Source organism: Leucoraja erinacea, chromosome 20, assembly GCF_028641065.1.
Source record: "Leucoraja erinacea ecotype New England chromosome 20, Leri_hhj_1, whole genome shotgun sequence".
NCBI lineage: Eukaryota > Metazoa > Chordata > Chondrichthyes > Rajiformes > Rajidae > Leucoraja > Leucoraja erinaceus.
The window spans coordinates 13037511-13056986 of record NC_073396.1 but is presented as its reverse complement, the minus strand read 5'-3'; the positions used below and the strand labels follow the sequence as shown (position 1 = coordinate 13056986).

At 42.3% G+C, this 19476-nt stretch overlaps 1 protein-coding gene across 1 annotated transcript; it reads right to left on the bottom strand.

Annotated features, from left to right (window-relative positions):
- Positions 1–425: 425 nt before the first annotated feature.
- On the bottom strand, positions 426–15791 carry ubfd1 (ubiquitin family domain containing 1). Its single transcript, XM_055651307.1, has 7 exons — positions 15688–15791; positions 8954–9241; positions 7168–7376; positions 5944–6009; positions 4893–4998; positions 3880–3962; positions 426–2791 (listed from the first exon to the last, which is right to left on the bottom strand). The coding sequence occupies exons 1-7, from the start codon at positions 15701–15703 to the stop codon at positions 2681–2683; spliced, it is 879 nt and encodes a 292-aa protein (XP_055507282.1). The 5' UTR covers positions 15704–15791; the 3' UTR covers positions 426–2680.
- Positions 15792–19476: the final 3685 nt, after the last annotated feature.

Genomic DNA, 19476 nt, shown 5'->3' with positions numbered 1-19476 from the left:
GTACGCTGTGGATGGTTCGATTGTGTACACGTCTTTCTGCCGATAAACAGAAAAAGCTGGAGTAACTCAGAAGCGTCTCGACCCAAAACGCCACCCAGCGATGGTGCCTGACCCGCTGCGATACTCCAGCTTTTTTCGTCTATCGCCGGTTTAAACAGGCACCTGCCTGCCGTTCCTTGTTATTACATTGTTTATTGGGATTTCACTTCTACTTTGAACCCTTTTCCTGATTCATCATGATTGTGTCAATACCACGTTAGGATCTTACTTCAAAACTAAACTCTCCCTCCCTTTAGTATCTTTTTTCCATATACCAAATAATGTTCAAATCTGTGCATTTCCAAAGCAGGTTGCACATTGGAGGGATAGTGTGTGGTGTTATTGCATTCAGACCCGTAAAGGACGACAATTAAAAAAAAATCAAATACTGTAAAGTAACAAACTTTAATTGGCAATAAAGACTAGTTTTCAGAATTAAACAATGGGCTAACTAATGGTCAGCACTAAAATTGGAAGCAATACAACTCTAAAACCAAGTCAACTTCCTTAATTTGAAAAGATCAGTGTGCTTGAATCATGCATTCTGCAAGTTATGTGTTATTAAAACTGCATGACCTTTTACACTAAACCACAGTACTGTATCAGTTTGTGCCATGAAAAACTTCAGAACAGGGCAATGATTATTTTTTATATAAAAATGATGGCATATTACATTTAAATATTGCACCTTTCATGGTTATCAGGTCTAAGATCTATAAACTTATCAGAAATCCCAAAACACTCAACATTTAATTTATCTATTTATACTCATCCACGTAAGGATCTCAGTGATTAGAAACTGCACACTATTCCATTAATTGCCATTAGTGCAAGTATTCGGTACTAGTACAACACAGAGTGAAGCTCTTTCCACACAATCCAAAATACCTCCAAGGCATGTATATTAAGTTACATACAAAATTAGGTTCCTCTACAGCGTCCAATGTGTTGGGTGCAGTGCAAAGCTCCCTTTACACTGTCCCCTCAAATATTTAGTGTCAGAAAATTCTGCAATTGAATGGATGGCTTGATCTGATGATTTGTTTACAGTACAAGAACCCTTTCCCCCGCTTTATTGATTCAAATACAACCAAACTACACAGCACACATTGCAAACCTATACAACTCTGTGATGCCTTGCAGGAAAATGGCCACTTAATGTTGAAAAGTTGCTTGATGTTTTACTCCTTTCCAAATTTCTCTAAAGTGTGCTTACTGTAAACAGCAAAGGCAGGCATTGGGAAAGAAGAAAAAAAAAGTTCAGTTTTGACATTTAAAAACATGCAATGGTCTTTAATTTATGGTTCAACTGGTTATGCCAGCCCCATGTGCACACGACTAACTTTACGAGGACACCGATAGGCAGCACAGCCAATTGGAGAGAGCCAAATTCAATTTCCTTCAGTGCAGAAGTATTAATAACTCAAACACCTTGGAATGCCAGGTAGAGTTGACATCCATTTAGATCCAACAAGTTCAATCCAGAAATAGGAAAAAAGTGCAACTCACATCTAGAGAAAGCCAAAATGCTTTGCAACTCATCTACTGCCATACTGCAATACACCCCTTTTCTCTTGAACTCCCTCAACCCCATGAAACTGAAACAAAAGTGGAAATGGTCATGCAGCTTTAAACAGGTATGGCCCTATGTTAAGAAGGAAAACATATTTTATAGTAATATTGTTCATCCAAATATGGCTTCCTTTGCTCTCAAATACAAATCAGAGGCAGTACAGTGGGTCCTGCATAATTGCATAGTGAAATCTGAGGGGAAGAGGGAGGAGGTTTTGCAATTAAATAGCAAAGTTAGTTTGAAAGCAATGAGAAGGCACAGACAAATAGAATTTGTTATGCACCATTTACTCCATGCTCTCCCTCTGGTTGTGGAAATAAAAACAGCCAATGAGGCAATACGCAAACATGAGTGCATATGAAATTTAAATATTACGACAGAAACCCTTATATTTAAAAAGTTACTTGGATGTATATTTGTTGTGCCACGCACTTACAAGTTTGCAGATCAAATCTGTGAATTGGGATTAGGCCTTTTCAATTGGCATTGGGATGGGCTATATCGCCCACGACTTGGGAAGATACTTAAATACAAGGCAACCAATTGTGAAACGTCCTGAGAACAGACACGTGATGCAAGATTGCTCAAAGAAATAAATATTCCACAATTTGGTTTTATAGTACAATGGATCCACATGAAGATAGAGGCGAGGAGCACATTGAGTAGTGCCCCACTGTACTGTTTTACAGACACTGTTCCGAATGGATACTTAACAAGCCTAAATTGGGATGTTATCCATGTTACAGTAGATATAATAAAATGCTTCTAGCACATCACCTGCAGGTAATTGTGGCTCTCAAAGAAGAACTTGGATATTTTGAAGTTTTGCTTCTTTGAAATGGTGTTTGTTTTTTAATTTGTTGTTCACAGGTAAAGTCTTTATTGAACAAACCACCTCCAGCTTCTGGTGAGGATCTTCATTATTTTTTAATCTATATCTTTGTTAGCATCTTCCAATGTTTGGGAAGGGGGATGGGAGGAAGAATTATAATCCAGTAAGCAAGTTCCAATAAATTTTGTAGTCCTTTGGTTTCAGTCTGTCCTTCACTGCCAGAGGTGGAGGCACATTCAAAAATACTGCCACTTTCCAAGGACTGTATCTTTGATTGCATCAACATATTGTGTAGGCACCCAGTAAACCCAGTAGTAAGAAGCTTCAGTGGGACCCAGCTGAAATGCCTGGAAAAAAAGGAAATGAGAATGAAGTATTATTTTAAAGAAAGTAATTTCTGATGATTTACAGGCAAAGCAATCTTCTACTTGTACACAATCCTATTTCTTACCAAAGCATCTTTAGACTACTGTACATGCACCGAAGTACCTTGAGGTCCAACTACTGTTGTTGTGCATGAAGTCAAGGGAAAGATTTTACAGAAGAATGAATAACCAGTTTGTGTTCTGATGTTGTTGAGAGAGGAATAGCAAGCCTACTTTTCATTGAACAATAACCTTTGAGCTTCTAAACAATGAATGGTTTTGATATCCAAAATTGTGGTTCTCAGAGAAGAACATGGATATTTTGCAGTTTTGCTTCTTTGAAATGGCGTTTTATTCAAAAGAAGTTCATTCAAAGAATCTCTAATCTAGAAATTAGAAATCCAGTGGTTAGAGGTTCATCCAATGCACTCAAGCCCCAAAATTAGCATAACCTCCCCACCTTCACCACATTAAAAGCCCACAACCTTTAGTTTGCCCAACACCAAATCAAATCCTGAAAATCAAATTTGATTTCTAAGAGCAACCTTTCCTCCTCCAATCTTCCCTTCAATCCAGAACTCAACTCCAGAGTTGGGATCAGTTTCATGCATCCCAGCTGCTCAGGAGATCAAGACTAACTTCCTCCAATATCTCTTCCACAGTATGTCATAAGACATTCCAACGTAAACAGCTCCTCACTTGTAAGTCATGAAGGTCTGCAAATCAGGCCATAGATAAAACAAGGACAGTTAATGTGTCTTGGTGGCTATTATGGAGTGGCAGCATTAAAGTTATGCGAGTTGTCAATAAGCATCCGGCCATTAACTGTTGGGAGAGTAAAGCAAGCGGAATGCAAAAGCTATCAGTGAAGATTGTCCACCTACGTATGCCTCCTCTCAAACCCTAGCTGCTGCTCCCTCTACTAATTAGCTGCCAACTTCCTGCTCACCCAAGCTTCTGCTGTATCCCATCTCGCAGTCTCACGTCTACCTCGACAATATTGAATAGTCAAACGGCTTGCTGCCCTGCCGCAGGGTTTCCTCCTGGTCACATGCTCTCCCAGTACTCACCATCATGTGATAATCTTCATGTCCTTCAATAACTTCGGTGATCACATTTTTGATAGAGCCCATGGGGATCTTCTCAGTTCTTTCTGTTTGGGAAAAAAAAGGAAATTACTCACATCAGAACCTCACAGAAATATAGGGACTCAATTGTGCTGACCAACTACAAGAGATATAACGCCTGGACATTTATTTCTCATCTTTCTACTTCCAGAACTCAAACCATTATTCAAGGCAAAATACAAACATACTGCTGATTAGTTGTCAATTTGTTGTAGCACTCCCACACCAAACCGTTGCCGTGCACTTAAACATTTTGGTAAAATCTGTGTAATTAGACTTGAACAGCAGCTTGCTTTCTAGACAATATTTGATTGAATTTAATTCAGTTTTTGATCATTGTTCCATTCCCAATTATATCTCCTTTAGACTAATTTTCTGTTTCTTATGCCATTACAACCCCCTTTTGCAAGTTCATTCTATTTGTTATTTAATCTCATGTCTTCCACCTTGTCATAAAACTTTCCCCATTTTACTCCATCCTAAAACACCTGGTAAAACAAATGACTGGAGAACTTTCAAACAATCGTACCCTATTCTCAAAATCAGTTCCGATATGTCATGTTGCAATGTTAATGTCTTTTCCACGCCACAAATGATCTTAAATTACCAAAACATTCTGTACTTATTTTGACCAAACATCAGTCATCAGTCCAATGTGACATTGTCAAAGCACCTGCTGACTTAAAAAATGTACGAGAACACTGTTCAAAATGCAGTATAGGCCAGTTCCTTTATTTTTTCTAAATCAGCTCTTGAGCCCACCTAATACCAGATGGTCGGCACCAGTGAAATAAATGTAGGCCAGGTATCTTACCCTGCAACCAGTGTTTAAAAAATCTGATAATTTTCCTCTTTGACGCTAAATAAACTAATGTGAAATATTTTTATTTGTTACACAGCAGGTTATAAGATCAATGATTCACAGAAGGAACAGAAATGCCATCTGCAGAACTTACCTTTTGTTCCAATCCAGAGCTGATCCTGCTCCAGTTTAAAGGTTAACCTTACTTTTCCACTCGACTTGTTGTACATGCCAGACAATGGTACACTTGGCAAGCGCTCCTACAAAGTTCAGGGAGCAACAGTTATTAACACAGCACTATTCCTCATCACCTTTTGATTCAATGTATCAACAAAATCACATCAGTTGCAAAAACAGAAAAAAGATTTATGGTCCAGGACATTTTAATTAGCAACAAAATATCAGTGCCACTGATGACATCCAACCACAACACCAGTTTCCAAACTTCCTCAATCTATCAGAAGTTTCTAGGTCTTCAAAAGTGCACAGGTCCTCAGCACTCTACCAAGACCACCAGCCCAGATGTCTGGCTTTAGGCCAAAGATAGACACAAAGTGCTGGAGTAACTCAGCAGGTCAGACCACATCTCTGGAGAAGGATGGGTGACGATTCGGGTCGGGACCCTTCCTCAGATGGAAAGCTCCTCAGGTGAAGAGCTGGAGGTGAGAAAAGGCCAGGACCAATCAAGGCTGGCCACAAATGTCCTCCAGCAGGGTTAGCCCAATGTTGATGTGATCTCAAAAGAGAAACAATGTGGAGAACTGTGGAACTGGTAACACATCTAGATGGAGAGGAGTGCAAGTAGAAATTACTAAAAATTAGCAAGTTTATTGTCCATACCACTGGGTTGCCAACTACAAGCAAAATTAGGTGCTGTTCCTCCAATTTGCGTGTGGCCTCACTCTGACAAAGGAGGCCCAGAACAGAAAGGTCAGTATGGGAATGGGAAGGAGAGTTTAAATGGTTGGCAACAGGGAGATCCCGTAGGTCTAGGCAGACTAAGCACTGTACCAAGTTTGTACCAACATTTGTACTGAACTGTACAAATGTTCAGCAAAAAAATTATCACACTTTTAAATTCAAGTGGCATTCAGAATGGAGATTGAGGTGAGAGATATACACTATGTCAATAATGACCACCTCCCCCATCTTCCACAAAAACTCTATACAAGGCACAACAACTAATATAATTGGTAACTACATACCTTAACACCCTTAATGGATGGCATAACATCTTCTGGTTTTCCTTTGTCCAACACTTTCCTGTGTTGCTAAAGCAAGCAAAACAGTCATCAAAACCAGAGCCAAAGGGATATGTTGAATAATCTCTGGTAGCTTATCTGAAAATGGTGTCTCACTAAAATAATGCTCAGTTTTTACTGCATTCTTAGCTGAATTTAACAGAATATCTTCCGATAAAGGTCAGCAGCAATTTAAAAATTCCACAGAATTAATAACTCACTTCCTTTTCTATCTGACAGTTTTACCCCTAAAACCATTCAACCCCTCAAGAATCCCACACTACCGTTACCATAATCGCCCGTGGCCATCTAATCTACTGGATCCCAATAACAAAGTTGATCAAACAGAAATTGTTTGCCTTCTCTCCTCATGCCCCAAGTAGCTGTTCATGCCCCAAGTAGAATTTGTCAATTACTGGAGTTTATTTTAGCACAAGTCCTTAAAAATCAAAGCACACAAAGAGAGTCCCCAAAGTTCACTGTCCATCGGCGTTACTAGTCCCAGTTTCAACTCAAATCTTATAGAATGGAAAATTATGGGCGCCATGTCCCAAGTCTGCATTAACTTTTCCAGTTGACTTTGCACATGTGCGCTTTAAAAAAAAAGTACAAAGATGGAATTTGCTCCTCTTAAAAAGAACAAAGATCAATTTATTAAGCTCTCAAACTGACAATGGCTGCTTTAATTATGGGTGCAACCAAGATTTAAATGAATGAAACAAAGGCACCAGAAAACAGCTCAAACCAACAAGCTCCAAAGATTTAAAAACAACTATCCCAAACTACAGACCAGTTAGCAAAATTAGTCTTGGAATGGATACAAAAATGACAATGTGCTGATGCACATAACCCTGTCAAAAGGCGATATCCAACATCCCCAACATGGATCCCATAGGGAGCTTTAAACAAAAATGCAGTAATGACCATCTTGTAGAGTCCACAGTTTCATGGGTGACAATGCAAAGCTACAGAAGATGCCATCAACAACCCAAAATCAAATTGAGGACTGCACATTATGGCATAGATAATTAAAATCTGGAGACAGTAGTGTGTCAACTAAAATTTCAGATACATGTGCATAGTTCTATTAAGATACGGATCTACCATAAAATCCGATGCCTATCAGCCCTTCAAAACTGATGCAATGTCATGTTCCCAATGTTCACTATATCAAAAAGTGAAACTCACCTTTTGCCTACATAGAGGTTCTTTTTTGGGTTCTTCAGCTTTGGCCTCTTGTTGGACAACCTCCTTTGGTGTATTTACTGCTAAAACATCATTAATCGTTGATCCAATAACCATGATTTTTGCGCCATTTGTTACTTTTAATTCTCGTAGAGTTTTATCTTCCTGGAGCAGCCCCTTGAACATGACCTTCTGCATGGCAGGAGTGAGACCTGAAAGGGAAATAACGTTGATCCAGTTAAATCTTTGAAAATTAATTTAGGCGCTCTTTACTATCAGGACAAGTGATATAGATCAACATTGTATTACAATCAATATACATTAACATTGTATCTATTGCAATCAATACAAGGGTTGAATCCTTCCTCTCTATCCACCCGAATCACTATTATACCTTCCCTCAACTGCATCAAATTGACAGCTTAAAACAGCCACGTAAATTGTTCTTACTCAGAGCTAAATGAACTGAGATGTTCCCCATGAAATTTCCAGTCTGAAGAGGCAGTCCAGGAAAGATGGTGTGCAATGGGATGTATACAGAATAAAATATGCTATCCTGATGTCAGCATAGCGTGCTTTTCATTACCACCATTCTCAATACCCACAACAGCGACTCATTGTCGAAGTGAACTCACCACATTTTACATAGTAAACCTTTGTTGCAACAGACCATGGGGTGGGGGAAGATGGTATATGTTATTGCCGATTTCCCCCTTTAACTGAGTTCGGTATTATCACTATATGTATTTAAAACAAAGAACTGTAGACAATGATCACTGCACAAAAGGGTGAAAATGCTATAGTAACTCAGTGGGTCAGGCAGCATCTCTGGAGAGCCACTAAGTTACTCCAGCAATTTGTCTTTGTATGTAAACCAGCAACTGCAGTTCCTTGTTACTACAAAAGGGAAAGGTGACTCTTGTTAAAAAGGCAAATTAGCTTGAGCAAATTTCAGAACTCAAAGGATGCAGAAAACAGTATAGAAAAATTGAATATAAAAGCATCTAGTAATAAAGAAAAACTACAAAATCTTTGTCAATAGGAAAATGGAAAAAAGTCTTTGTGAGTCTGCAAGAGACAAAAAGACAAAGGAAACAAGAGACATCAGACAGATGCCGTGCTCACTTTGCAAGAAAAATTCACAGGAAAAATCTGGAAACATTAATTACAATAAAGGCGCCATGCAAGAAGTTAAAAATAAATTAAAGCACACGAAAATGTAGATAATATACTGGCATGGATTGAGAATTAGTTTAGACATCAATTATAAAGTCGCCCCAAAAGCACCATAGGGTTTCAGCCCGAAACGTTGGCTATTTCCTTCGCTCCATATATGCGGCCTCACCCGCTGAGTTTCTCCAGCATTTTTGTCTACCATAGAAATGCAAATATGTTTCTTATTTTCTATGTCAGTCTCTGCTATATAGAATCTAAAGAATTGCCGAAGTCTGCAATGTTATGCATAATAGCACCACTCCCAATGTATATTTAATTCTTAATATAGACAAAGTGCTAGGGTAACTCAGCAAAACAGGCAGCACCTCTGGAGAAAAAGGATAGCTCCAGCACTTTGTATTTATCCTTGGTCTAAACTGGCATCTGCAGTTCCTTATTTCTATATTTTGGCCCTATCCTTTTCCTTTAGAGATGCTGTCTGATCCCACTGAGTGCTCCAGCACTGTCTATTTTTGATATAAACCAACATCTGCAGTTCCTTGTTTCTATATTTAATTCTTAACCGGTATATAACACAACAAAGTAGTGCAACCCATCCTCCCTTCAGACATACCTGTGAGGGAGTGAATCTTTTCTTTCAGGCTAGCTCCTGTACTATCGAGTGGCACTTTCAGATCATATTTGTTTTTGTTCCATATAACTTTTAGATCTACCATTTCCTTGCTGATATCCGACTCTCCACCATTGCTAACAGACGTTTGAGGAAGAGAATCCTCATTCTCCATTTGTTCGGTTATTAAGTATTGCGAATCTCCTTCACTAGTAGTCCCACAGCTGACTTTCTCTTGCTGAATAGTAACATCCGTGCTAGCTTCAGATTCCATTCCACCAGTATCTGCTCCTACAAAACAGACAAGTTGACAGAAATTTAATTTGCATTGTTATATTGAAAATTTGCTGATAGTTGCACAGCTATAATTTGTTAACAATTAGCACATTGGCTAATTCACAAAAATATCAAAGAAAGAAAGAAAAACAGCATACATAGTCCAAATGGATTGCAATCAAAAGATCACATTTGAACCTAAAGTCCATTCTCCTGTCTTCTCTCTAATCCCTTCATTATATTGATGGCAGCAAAATGTATTGATGGAGCCGATATCTCAAGCCAAATTCAGAACATCCTCGAGAGAAGGTGAACAGCCGGCAGTAGTTGTGCACGTAGGCACAAACGACATCGGGAAGAAGAGGAAGGAGGTTCTCCAACACGAGTTCAGGGAGTTGGGAAGAAGACTGAAATGCCGGACTTCTGGGGTGATTATCTCTGGATTGCTTCCAGCACCTCGTGCTAGTGAGGACAGGAACCGGGAGATAGGGGATCTGAATGTGTGGTTGTGGGGCTGGAGCAGGGAGCAAGGATTTAGATTTATAGACCACTGGGATCTCCTCTGGGGTAGGGGTGACCTGTACAAAAGGGACGGGTTACACCTTAACTGGAGGGGGACCGATATTCTGGCAGGCAGGTTTGCTAGGGCTACACGTGGGTGTTTAAACTAAATAATGGGGGGGGGGGGGGGGGATTGGGGGAATTGGGAGTATAAAGATGGAGTTGAAAGGGAAGCGGCTACAGGAAAAATTACAAAAGATTCTCGAATTCATGGGAAGGAAAGCTCGAGGAGGGACAACAAAGTAAGGTCCGGGCAAATTGCGAACGGTGCGAGGGGGGAAGTGAATACAGAGGTCAAAGTGCTGCATATGAATGTGCGAAGTACAAGGAATAAAGTGGACGAGCTTGAGGCTCAGTTAGAAACAGGCAACTATGATGTTGTGGGAATTACTGAGACATGGCTGCACGAGGGCCAGGGCTGGGAACTGAATATCCAAGGATATACCTCCTATCGAAAAGACAGACAGGTGGGCAGAGGGGGTGGTGTTGCTCTGTTGGTGAGGAATGAAATTCAGTTCCTTGCCAGGGGTGACATTGAAACAGGAGATGTGGAGTTAGTATGGATACAACTAAGGAATTGTAAGGGTAAAAAGACCCTAATGGGACTAATCTACAGGCCCCCAAACAGTAGCCTGGACATGGGCGCAAGTTGAATCAGGAGTTTAAATTGGCATGTAGCAAAAGTAATGCTGTGATTGTTATGGGAGATTTCAACATGCTGGTAGATTGGAAAAATCAGTTTGGTACTGGACCCCAAGAAAGGGACTTTGTAGAGTGCCTTCGTGATGGATTCTTAGAACGGCTTGTACTGGAGCCTACCAGGGAGAAGGCAATTCTGGATTTAATGGTATGTAATGAACCAGATTTGATAAAGGACCTCGAGGTTAATGAGCCATTAGGAGGTAGTGACCATAACATGGTCAGGTATAATCTACAATTGGAGAGGGAGAAGGGTAGATCGGAGGTGTCAGTGTTACAGTTGGGGCCATGAGGGGAGGAGTTGGCCAAAGTTAACTGGAAAGATGCACTAGCAGGGATGACAGTGGAACAAAAATGGCAGGTATTTCTAGGAATAATACAGAAGGTGCAGGGTCAGTTCATTCCTAGGAGGAAGAAAGATTCCAAGGGGAGAAAGGGCAACTATGGCTGACAAGGGACGTCAGGGACAGTATAAAAAATTAAAGCGAAGAAGTACAACGTAGCAAAGATGAGCGGGCAGCAAGAGGATTGGGTAATGTTTAAAGAACAGAAGATAACCAAAAAGACAATACGGGGAGAAAAGATGAGGTACGAAGGTAAGCTAGCCAAGAATATAAAGCAGGATAGTAAAAGCTTCTTTAGGTATGTGAAGAAGAAAAAATTAGTTAAGACCAAAGTTGGACCCTTGAAGACCGAAAAAGGTGAATTTATTATGGGGAACAAGTAAATGGCAGATGAGTTGAACAGATACTTTGGATCTGTCTTCACTAAGGAGGACACAAACAATCTTACTGATATAGTAGTGGCCAGAGGATCTGGGGTGACAGAGGAACTGAAGGAAATCCACATTAGGCAGGAAATGGTGTTGGATAGACTGATGGAACTGAAGGCTGATAAATCCCCAGGGCCTGATGGTCTGCATCCCAGGGTACTTAAGGAAGTGGCTCTAGAAATCATGGATGCATTGGTGATAATTTTCCAATGTTCTATAGACTCAGGATCAGTTCCTGTGGATTGGAGGGTGGCTAATGTTATCCTACTTTTTAAGAAAGGCGGGAGAGAGAAAACTATAGACCAGTTAGCCCGACATCGGTGGTGGGGAAGATGCTCGAGTCAGTTATAAAAGATGAAATAGCCGCACATTTGCATAGCAGTAACAGGATCGGTCCGATTCAGCATGGATTTACGATGGGGATATCATTCTTGATTAATCTGCTGGAATTTTTTAAAGATGTAACTAGGAAAATGGACAAGGGAGAGCCAGTGGATGTAGTGTACCTGGACTTTCAGAAAGCATTTGATAAGGTCCCACATAGGAGATTAGTTGTCAAAATTAGGACACATGGTATTGGGGGTAGAGTGCTGACATGGATAGAGAAGTGGTTGGCAGACAGGAAACAAAGAGTAGAGATTAACAGGTCCCTTTCAGAATGGCAGGCAGTGACTAGTGGGGTACCACAAGGCTCAGTGCTGGGATCACAGCTATTTACAATATACATCAATGATTTGGATGAAGGGATTGAAAGTAACATTAGCAAATTTGCAGATGACACAAAGCTGGGTGGCAGTGTGAACTGTGAGGAGGATGCTATGAGAATGCAGGGTGACTTGGACAGGTTGGGGGAGTGGGCAGGGCAGATGAAGTTTAATGCGGATAAATGTGAGGTTATCCACTTTGGTAGCAAAAACCGGAAGGCAGATTACTATCTAAGTGGCGTCAAGTTGGGAAAAGGGGAAGTACAACGGGATCTGGGGGTCCTCGTTCATCAGTCTATGAAAGTAAGCATGCAGGTACAGCAGGCAGTGAAGAAAGCATGTTGGCCTTTATAACAAGAGGAATCGAATATAGGAGCAAAGAGGTCCTTCTGCATTTGTACAGAGCCCTAGTGAGACCACACCTGGAGTATTGTGTGTAGTTTTGGTCCCCTAATTTGAGGAAGGACATTCTTGCTATTGAGGGAGTGTAGCGTAGGTTTACAAGGTTAATTCCCAGGATGGCTGGACTGTCATATGCTGAGAGAATGGAGCAGCTTGGCTTGTACACTCTGGAGTTTAGAAGGATGAGAGGGTATCTCATTGAAACATATAAGATTGTTAAGGGGTTGGACACGCTAGAGGCAGGAAACATGTTCTCGATATTGGGGGAAGTCCAGAACCAGGGGCCACAGTTTAAGAATAAGGAGTAAGCCATTTAGAATGGAGACAAGGAGACACTTTTTCTCAGAGAGTGGTGAGTCTGTGGAATTCTCTGCCTCAGAGAGCGGTGGAGGCAAGTTCTCTAGATGCTTTCAAGAGAGCTATAGGGCTCTTAAAAATAGCAGAGTCATGGGATATGGGGAGAAGGCATGAACGAGGTACTGATTGGGGATGATCAGCCATGATCACATTGAATGGCGGTGCTGGCTCGAAGGGTCAAATTGCCTACTCCTGCACCTATTGTCTATTATCTCAACCATTAATAAATTAACCAACTAAGCAGCCACCAGCCCAATGAAGTATAGAATTCTAAAGTTCTGCAGAAAGTTGTCACCTTAGGTTGTGACACAACATCTAGACCTGCTGCCTCACAATGCCAGAGATCCAGTTTCAACCCTGACATCAGGTGCTGTCTATGTGGACTTTGCACATTCTCCATACGACTCCTTAGGGTTTCCTTGTGGTATTCCATTTACCTCACACATCCCAAAGGTTTGTACATTAAATGGTCTCTATAAATTGCCCCTAGTGTGTAGGGAGTGAATGCAACCTGGGATAACATAGAACTAATGTAAACATGTAATCAATGGTCAGCATGGGGTGGAAAATTGCAACCTTCACATGGTCTGCCCTGTTTCCACTAATGCAATCAACTCGACGTGCACAAACAGAAGATCAAATAGAACAAATTGTCCTACAACTTTAGGCTGTGCATGCCACACGAAAGAAGAATGGTCAGCTTGTACTCAGTGGGCCAAAGGACACATTTCCTTAGCTGTACCTCTAAACTAATTACAATCTGGCCCTTTTAATCCAAATCTGACTCCGAATTCTACTTGAGAAAAAAAGCCTCAGATTTTCCTTGCCAAACTCAATTAGTTTGGTTTCAATGACACCTACCTCATTTTCTTTAGTTTACACCCCAGCGGTATGAACACTGACTTCCCCAATTTCAAGTAGTCCTTGCTTTCTCCCTCCTTCCCCTCCCCAGCTCTACCACAGCCCAGTCTCCACCTCTTTCCATCTTCTTCCAGCCCCACCCCGCCCCCACATCAGTCTGAAGAAGGGTCTCAACCAGAAACGTCACCTATTCCTTCGCTCCATAGATGCTGCTTCACCTGCTGAGTTTCTCCAGCATTTTTGTCTACCTTAGATTTTTCCAGCATCTGCAGTTCTGTCTTAAACAAATACCTCATTTTCTTAGCTTCCATCTATTTTTAAAAAGAGAAACTCAGGATCTGTAATGTTTTACAGGTAGGATGTGGAGAGGAGAGGGTAAAGAAAGGTTAATGAAATGCTGCCTGGATTACACAATATTACCAATAAGATGTTAGACAGTTGTTGTCTACTCAGGATCTTCAGAGGTTGAGTGGAGACCCATTAAAAGTATTTAAAAATGAAAAGCATAGATAGGTTAAATAATCAGAATCTTTTTTCCAGGGTGGAAATGTCAAAGACGAGAGGACATTACTTTAAGGTGAGAAGGGCAAAACTTAAAGGAAATGTGTGGGGCAAGATTTTTTTTCTAAAAACAGACTGTTGTGGGTGCTGGGGAGCATGGTCATAGTTGAGGCCAGTTCATTGGCTATATTTAAGGGGGAGTTAGATGTGGCCCGTGTGGCTAAAGGGATCAGGAGGTATGGAGAGAAGGCAGGGATGGGATACTGAGTTGGATGATCAGCCATGATCATATCGAATGGTGGTACAGGCTCGAAGGGCCTACTCCTGCACCTATTTTCTATGTCTATGGTCAAGGCAGATTATAGCAACAAGCTTTCAGTGGCAAGATTTGAGAGGCACACACATGCACATGGAATGGAGGGATGTGGATCATGTGCAGACGGAAGAGATTACTTTAACTTGGTATCATGTTCAACATGGCTCTTGCAGGGTGAAGGGCCTGCTCACATTCTCATATCATCCCCAAGGCCAGCATTTACCAATGATCCTTAATTGTCCATGAACCAGATTGGGCAGTTAAAAAAAAAATCATTTTCTTGACATGGAGGCCTAGACATTTCCTTCCCTAAATGTACATGGTGAAACATTTTTTTCTAAATAGCAATCTGATCATTTCCCAGAGCCCCTTCAATTTTCAAAACCAGAACTAATTAATTCTAAGCTCATTCAAGGGTCACCCTCATGGAAACCCTTTTTTACATACTGCACCTCAACACCCTTCCATACACCCCAACACATTGGTTCCTGGCACCCAGCCCCCTTCTTATGAAAATACCACCTGTTCCCGACATATGCTAGTCCCTTATGCACAGCCCCCTTGCACACTGCCTCTCCTGCTTCTGCTCCCTGTACATGCTGGTCCCTTGCACATTGCTTCCTACCATACCACCCTTTACAATAACTCCCCCCAGTTCCCTGTGCACTAGACTCACTTCACACACTGATCAATTGCACACTGCCCTCCGTATGCAATGAACCTTGCACACTACCCCTTGCACATTGGTACCTTGTACACATATCTAACCCAACCGATCCCTTCTGCACATTGACACCCCCCCTCTGCTTCTTGAACACATTCATCACTTGCACACTGACCTCGCTTTTTTCCAGACATATAGATCCTTTGCACGCAGAACATATTGCTCCCTTGCACAATTACGCCTTCTGCTCCCTGTACATGTTGTACCCTTGCACTGCCCCCCTCCCTCCTCCCCCTATGCACATCGATATTTCGCACAATGACTCCCTCTGCATGCTGGTCACTTGCACACTGCCCCTGTAGGCGCTGGACCTTGCACGCTCTACTCCATACACCCTCAGCCCGCCACCTTGCACATTGGCACCATGCACACATATCCGACCCATCCACCCCTTTCTTCTTTGGTACTTGACCTCAACCCTCCCTTGTCCATTGCAGAGTCTCGATGGACTACGGTCCCGCTTTCCCATAAAAACAATCATGCATTTTGCATGTCCCCCTTGCCGCCGTAGCAATGACTGTGCTGAAATCCCCAGGTCTAGAACAGGCCGCATCCGACACCCACCGTCCCGAGCTGCCATCGCTGTCCGTCTGAGCCCAGGGCCCGCTGGGAAAGTGCTGACGACTTCCGCCGTGGAACGTTATCGGCGGCTCACGGTGATTGGCAGCTGGAGGGAGGGGCCTATTGACATCAGGCAGCGGGGCTCAGTGCTGTCGGGGGCGGGGCTAGATGATTGACAGCGGGGGGGGCAGAGCTTGGTGCCGGCTAGTCCGGGGCGGGGCCATGTGATTGACAATGGGAGGGAAGGGGCTCAGTGCGCTTCGGGGCGGGGCCATGTGATTGACAACGGAAGGTGGCGCGGCTCAGTGCGCTCCGGGGCTGGGTGATTGACAGCAGAAAGGGAACTGTGGTCAGGTGATTGACAGCTGCTCGGGGAGGGGGCGTGTCTGTCATCCCAGCTGTGAAGGAAGGAACTGCAAATGCTGGTTTACGCTCCAAGGATAGACACAAAATGTTGGAGTAACTCATCGGCTCAGGCAGCATCTCTGGAGAGATGGACCCTTCTTTAGACTGAGAGGCAGGAGAAAAGGGAACATAGAGATGTGGATGAGTAAGGTGTGAAAACGACAGATCAAAGCAGGTGCTGATCTAGGAAATATAGAATGGTTCATTGTTAGCTGAGGGAAAGGTTACAACGAGGCATACAATCAGTGAAATATCAGTAAAATTAATCAAGGGGAGGGATGGAGAGAGAGGGAAAGCATGGTTACTTGAAGTTAGAGAAGTGAATGTCCATACCGCTGGAGTGTAAGCTGCCCAAAAGAAATATGAGGTGCTGTTCCTCCAATTTGCATTTGGCCTCACTCTGACAGTGGAGGAGGCCCAGAGCAGAAAGCCAAGGTCAGTGTGGGAATGGGCGGGGGAATTAAAGTGGTTGGCAACCGGGAGGTTGCATAGGCCTAGGCAGATTGAGCAGAGGTATTCAGCGAAACGATTACCAATCCTGCGCTTGGTCTCATTGATATATAGGAGTCCACACTCCTCCTATATATCGGAACAGTGGACACAACACCTGGGGCAGGCTCCTGTCATTTGCAGCAGCACCACAGAATATGTAAACATAGTACTGTGTAAACAATAAGCATATATATATATACACACACACACACACATACGTATATATTACATATATACAAACAAACAATAATATTGCACAAAGACAAAACCAATGCCAATGATTCAATGATACTTTATTGTACATTTGACTGACTTTGGTCCTTCCCACACAGTGGGAAACTCTGATTCTGCTGTGTGGGGATGTTTTATGTTAAATTATATCGTGTGTTGTGTCCTTTATTTTTATTGTATGGCTGTATGGGAATTTCATTTCACTGTGCCATCTGGCACATGTGACGAATAAATGTATCTTGTATCTTGTACATGTACCTAGGTACAGTGAAATGCATTGTTTTGCATATAACCCAGTAAAGTCATACAGAAGACCTCACCTAGGAAGTACACAAATGTCACCAAGTGTCTGGCACCAATAAAGTTACAGAAGTTCACCGACTGTTCTACCTACTGCCAGCCACTGCACCCCATCCCCTTCCGGGACCCCCTTTGTTCTAGATGTTCCATCTTGCTCTCAACGCTCTCAACATCCACCTCGCTCTCGGGTCCCTCCTAAATCTCGGCGCCGCAGGTCCCATCAACGTCAGTAGCTCGGGGCCAAGTTCTGAGTCCGTGGTGGGAGAGCTAGTCCTACCAGAGGGTCCTCCATCGCCGGTCCGCAGCAGGCAATTCAGCCGAGCTATTATCCTGAATTTACTCAATCTCCGAATCTCTTTGTTCACTGAACTATTCACTGCAAAGCTGCACTTGATATATATGATCCATGCACCAGCAATGGCAATTTCAGTGGAGCATATCTACATTGTAGGCTTTATCCAATCTCATAGTTTATACTGCAATTGTTACCTCAATGTGATCTTCTGAATGACTTTGTATTGTGGGAACATTTTCTCTTTATCTACCCTACATAATTTCACATTCTTCCACTGCAAATCCCTCTGAAATATTTCACGTTTCAAGAACAATCCCAGATTCCCCAATCTATCTGTGTAACTGTGGGTGGAAACTTTATTTTTGTTGTTTATTATGGGTTTTACAGAGTACTATATTTACATATCTGTTGTGCTGTTGCAAGTAAGAATTTAATTGTTCCATTGTTTTGGGACAAGTTACAATAAAACGCTCTTGACACTTGAATTGTTGGGGACATGCCGAACTTACAAAGCCTTCCAAGGAAGAAGAGATGTGGGTGTGCTTTCTTGACCTTGCTTTGATATGGTTGGACCAGGACAAGTTGCTGGTGATATTTACTCCTTGGAACATGAAGCTTTTGACCATCTCTACTTTAGCGCGGTCATTGTATACTGGGGTATGTGTTTCGTTTCACGTCCAGAAGTTGATCACAAACTACTATGCCTTGCTGCCATTGAGGGAGAAGCTGTTGTCATGGCACGAGGTTAGAAGATTCTCAATCTCTTTCCTTTACTCTATCCCATCATTATTTGATATCCGGCTCACTTTGCTGCTTGGCTACGCAGTCGTGGGTGTATAAGGAAAAAAAATGGGGCTGAGAAAGCATCCTTGTGGCACCAGAATTGAGGATTATCATAGAGGATAATTTGTCACCTACCCTCACTGATTGTGGTCTGTGGGTCAGGAAGTCAAGGATTCAGTTACAGAGGTGAGTGCACACCTTACAATTCCATCTCTCTATGTCTCCCTCTCCCCTGACTCCATCTGAAGAAGGGTCTCGATCTGAAACATCACCCATTCCTTCTATCCAGAGATGCTGCTTGTCCCGCTGAGTTACTCCAACAACAAAGGTCAGTCTGCCTGGACCTGCCTAATCTCCCAGTTGCCAAACACTTTAATGTTTGAAGAAGGGTTTCAGACCAAAATGTTGCTTATTTCCTTCGCTCCATGGATGCTGCTGCACCCGCTGAGTTTCTCCAGCACTTTTGTCTACCTTCGATTTTCCAGCATCTGCAGTTCCTTCTTAAACACTTTAATTCCCCTTCCCATTCCCACACTGACATTTCTCCCATTTATGCCCTAGGCCTCCTCCGTTGTCAAAGTGAGGCCAAATACAAATTGGAGGAACAGCATCTCATGTTTCACTTGGGCAGCTTACAACCCAGTGGTACGGATAATGATTTCTCTAACTTCAACTAACCTTTGCATCCCTCTCTCTTCATCCCTCCCCCACCCAAGTTGTACCAGCTACAAAGTTGGCTTGTTGAGTCTCATTGTCTATAACTCGTTCTCACCTAACACACAGCTAACAATGGCTGTATCAATTCCTTTATCATCGTTACTTTTTTTGCATATCTTTCATTCATTTGTTCTATATCTCTCCACATCACTGTCTGCAGTATATCTCTAATTTCCCTTTCCCCTGACTCTCAGTCTGAAGAAGGGTCTCGACTCAAAACCTCACCTATTCCTTCTCTCCAGAGATGCTGTCTGACCCACTGAGTTATTCCAGCTTTTAGTGTCTATCTTCAATTTAAGACTGAGGTGAGAAAAAACTTTTGCACCCAGAGAGTTGTGAATTTGTGGAATTCCCTGCCACAGAGGGCAGTGGAGGCTAAATCACTGGATGGATTTAAGAGAGAGTTAGATAGAGCTCTAGGGGCTAGTGGAATCAAGGGATATGGGGAGAAGACAGGCACGGTTTATTGATTGGGGACCATCTGCCATGATCGCAATGAATGGCGGTGCTGGCTCGAAAGGCCGAATGGCCTCCTTCTGCAACTATTTTCTATGTTTCTAAACCAGCAT